Raw genomic sequence first — 4420 nt, 5'->3', positions numbered from 1 at the left:
CTGGGACCACAGAAGCCCACCACAACACCCAGCCATTTTTTGGTTGCAGCCGTCATTGTTGTCTGGCAGGCCGGGCTGGACCCAAACCCGCCACCTTGGGTGTACGTGGTTGGCGCCCTAGCCATTTGAGCCACAGGCGCCGAGCCAGGAGTCTAGTTTTAAGTAAGGAATGCTCTCAGTCAGGCTGCCTGTAAGATGTCCAGGGACTGCCTGCATATCTTTTTAAATAATCACTTGTACTAAAAATAGCAGGGCGTTGTGGGTGCCTATAGACCCAGCTACTTGGGAGGCTAAGGCAAGAGAATTGCTTACACCCAAGAGTTGGAAGTTGCTGTGAGTTGTAATGCCAGAACACTCTACTGATGGCAACATAGACTGTCTAGGGAAAAAAAAAAATTGTAAGTAAAAGGCCTATTCTCTCAAATTTTCTTTCTTTTTTGAGACAGAATCTCATTTTGTTGTCCTTGGTAGAGTACTGTGGCATCACAGCTCACAGTAACCTCCAGCTCTTGGGCTTAAGCCATTCACTTGCCTCAGCCTCCCAAGTAGCTGGGACTACAGGCATCTTCCACAAGACCCAGCTATTTTTTTTTTATGCAGTTTAGCCAGGGCTGGGTTTAAACCCTCCACCCTTGGTATATAGGGCTGGCACCCTACTCACTGAGCCACAGGCACCGCCCTTTGAGACAGTCTTACCATATCGCCCTTGGTAGAGTGTCGTGGCGTATTAGCTCACAGCAACCTCAAACTCTTGGGCTCAAGCGATTCTATAGGTGCCTGCTACAATGCCCAGCAATTATTTGTTGCAGTTGTCATTGTTGGTTAGCTGGCCTGGGCTGGTTTTGGACCCACCAAATTCGGTGTATGTAGCCAGCCCTTTAACCATTGTGATTTGGGCACGAGCCTTTAATTTTCAATTCTATGAGGTACCTATGACCATGTAGGCCCAACATACCTATCATGAGAGAAAAAAAAAATCCAGCACAACCTAGAGTTACCGTTGGATCTTTATTTAAAAATCTGATCTGCTAATTTAGCGTTTCCCACCAACTCGGGGAGCAGAAACCTTCACAGGCTTCACAATCTTTTGCTTAGGTGCTGCCTTTGTGGGTGCCTGTAAAAAGATGACACATTACATAACATCACTCCTCAAAACCTTATGACCCCCCCATGTCCAGATTCTTTATGTACCCTAGATCACTTTTTAACTGCCTTCCTAATACCAACCTTTTTATTTAAAACTCCCTAAAATATTAGATGTCTATCTATATAATGAAAGACAAAAATACTGTCATAGATTGAAGGAAACACAACTAAGTTTGAGTTTCCTGAATTTTACTAACAGTGTAAAACCTATGTTAATTTTGGGGTTTTGAAACTTTTACTATGATTATCTAAATTAACTGAGAAAAACCGGGAGAATGTCCTATACTGCTACTATAAACTTCTCCGTGACTCTAAATTTAATTATCTCACAACACAGTTCAATAAAAAACAAAAGCCACCTTTATTTCCCTCTTTCCTCATTCCTTTCATTTAAGAAATGCTTTGTCTCCTGTAGAGACCCTCTCTGGAGACCCAAACCATATACCCATATACCCATAATCAGTTAAAAAGATCACTTCCAATTGAGCCTTACACTAATTTTCTTAAACCCATGAAACTTTCACTTATCACAATTTAGATAAAAAACAAATTTTCTTGTTCTATTAAGAAATGGAAGAAAGCTCGTAATTACCTTAGCAGCAGCCATTGCAGTCTTTTTCGATGCTTGCTTTGCCTTTTTTGCTTCCTTTGCAGCCCTGTAGAATTAAAAAATTACTTAAAGGGCTCTGGGCCTATAGCTCAGCAGCTAGGGCACCAACCATATACATTAGAGCTGATGCGTTCAAACCCAGCCTGGGCCTGCCAAATAGCGACAACTACAACCAAAAAACAGCCAAGCTTTGTGGCGGGCGCCTGTAGTCCCAGCTACTTGGGAGGTGAAGCAAGAGAATCACTTAAGCCCAAGAGTTTGAGGTTGCTGTGAGCTGTGATGCTACGGCACTTGACCAAGGGCAACATAGTGAGACTCTAGTATCAAAAAAAAAAAAAAATTAAAGCAAAGCACCTTTCTCTTTTAAGAGTAGAGCTTATTAACAAGGAGCTAGTGTTTTATACAAGTTAAAACTATCATATTGCATCCTTTCTCATCTCTATCTACTTATTTGTAGGCTAAATCCAAGGGGTTTGTCCATAAAATTCATTAACCAAAAAAAAAAAAAGGGCGGCGCCTGTGGCTCAAAGAAGTAGTTCCTCCCCCCGCCCCCCATGCCGGAAGTGGCGGGTTCAAACCCAGCCCCAGCCAATAACTGCAAAAAAAAATCATTAACCACCAAAGCAACTGAACATATATGGTGACTTTAAACTTTTGTATTATTAAACCCAAATGTTTATGGGTGACAATCACAAATCGTTTGCTACAGTTTCAAGTTTTATAACAAAAATAACAGGAAAGCAGATTCCTGAACCTATAGCTAGATTCTATATCCATCCCAATAACTGAAATGCTTATAATGAAGCATTTCTTACCTGATAGCTTGTTCTCGTTGAGCCTTTCTAACTTCAGGTTTCTGGTTACGTTTCGCCATTATATCAGCAAGAGATGCACCAGTAATGGCCCTCTGGAATTTGACTGCACGGCGGGTTCTTTTCTTTTGAATTTCCTCCTACAAAACAAAAAGATGAGTTCTTGGAGAATCATGAACACTCCTCCATGAAGTAAAACATGTTTTCCACTTAAGAGATTGTTTAAGCCATCTACTACAAATCCTGGCCATTTTTTTCACTACCTTAAAAACACTAAAAAATTTAAGTGTAAAGAAACTGTTATTTCATGAACTAGATAGTACTATAATTGATTTTAATAAGACTGCATACACTTTTACTTATAAAAAATTAAGCCTCAAACTCACCTATTTTTAATTCAAATAGGAGAAATATTTAATTAAGATGTGATTTTATAGGAAGAAAGCTGCCAAACTTGAGGGAAATGTCCATGAATCAAGGCAGAGCAGAATTTAAACATTTCCTACAGGCCGGGCATGAGTAGCCACTCACACCTGTAATCCTAGCACTCTGGGAGGCCAAGGTGGGTGGATTCCTCCAGTTCAGGTGTTAAAGATCAGCCTGAGCAAGAGTAAGACCCCCACCTATGGGGCACCTTTGTCCCAGCTATTTGGGAGGCTGAGGCAAGAGGATCGCTTGAGCCCAAGAGATTGAGGTTGCTGTGGGATATGATGTCAGGGCAGGGCAAGAGTAAGATTCTGTCTCAAAAGTACAAAAAAACATTTCCTACAGATTCTGGATTGGAAACCTGTACTATGGTACTTATGAGAAAAAAAGACCTTGCAGTGCACCTTTTAGTCCAAGAACAATTAAATTCTGCCTGTGTTTAAAATATACCCTCATTTTAAACTTTTTTTTTTCCCTTGAGACAGAGTCTTACTATGTCACCCTTGGTAGAGTACCTTTGAGTCACAGCTCACAGCAACCTCCAACTCTTGGGCTTACGCGATTCTCTTGCCTCAGCCTCTCAAGTAGCTGGGACTACTACACCCACCACAATGCCCACGAATATATATATATATATTTTTTGGTTGTAGTTGTCATTGTTGTTTAGCCGGCCAGGGATGGGCTGAAACCTACCAGCACAGGTTTATGTGGCTGGTGCCCTACTCACTAAGCTATGGGCACAAAGCCATTTCAAACTCTTTCGAGACAGAGTCTCAAGGTGTTGCCCTGAGTAGAGTGCTACAGCGTCACAGCTCACAGCAACCTCCAACTCCCAGGCTCAAGTGATTCTCCTGCCTCAGCCTCCCAAGCAGCTGGGACCATAGGCACCCATCACAACACTCAGCTACCCCTTGGTCGCTGTTGTCACTGTTGTTTGGCAACTCCAGTGCATGTGGTTGGGGCCCCAGCTGCTTGAGCTGCAGCCGCCGAGCCCATTTCAACCTTTTTAAAAGATAAAATCTTATTGCAAAACATATTAACATGCCCCTTTAAAGGGGCCTAATTTAGTGGCATTAAGTTAATTCACAGCGTTGTTGACCACCACCCATTTCTAGAATTTTCATCAATCCAACGCTGCACCCATGAAACAACGTGACACCAATAATTACTCCCTTCCTCTAATCTTCTATAACCTTTATTCTACTTTCTGTCTATATAAATTTCTCACTTCACTCTTTTAAGTTTCACCCAAGTTAGCTGGCTGTCAGCTTTTAAAGGCTGAAATTTGCCTCAGCGCCTATGACTCAAGGGGCTAAGGCACCAGCCACATACACCTAAGGTGGCGGGTTTGAATCCAGCCAGGGCCCACCAAACAACAATGATGGCTGCAACCAAATAAATAGCCGGACATTGTGGTGGGCGCCTG

At 42.3% G+C, this 4420-nt stretch overlaps 1 protein-coding gene across 1 annotated transcript in view; it reads right to left on the bottom strand.

The window, feature by feature from the left end:
• Positions 1–989: 989 nt before the first annotated feature.
• Positions 990–4420, bottom strand: part of RPL24 (ribosomal protein L24) — a 6206-nt gene continuing 2775 nt past the window's right edge. The window contains exons 4-6 of the mRNA XM_003801784.2: positions 2572–2708; positions 1739–1802; positions 990–1114 (exon numbers count right to left, since the gene is read on the bottom strand). Of these exons, the coding sequence (XP_003801832.1) occupies positions 1034–1114; positions 1739–1802; positions 2572–2708 (282 nt within the window). The 3' untranslated portion in view covers positions 990–1033. The remainder of the gene's footprint in view (positions 1115–1738; positions 1803–2571; positions 2709–4420) is intronic.

This window comes from Otolemur garnettii, unplaced genomic scaffold (genome assembly GCF_000181295.1).
Source record: "Otolemur garnettii isolate 467f Iridium unplaced genomic scaffold, OtoGar3 scaffold00220, whole genome shotgun sequence".
In the NCBI taxonomy this organism is placed as follows: Eukaryota; Metazoa; Chordata; class Mammalia; order Primates; family Galagidae; genus Otolemur; species Otolemur garnettii.
Note: the sequence above shows the minus strand (reverse complement) of the source record. Positions and strands in the feature narration are given on the sequence as shown.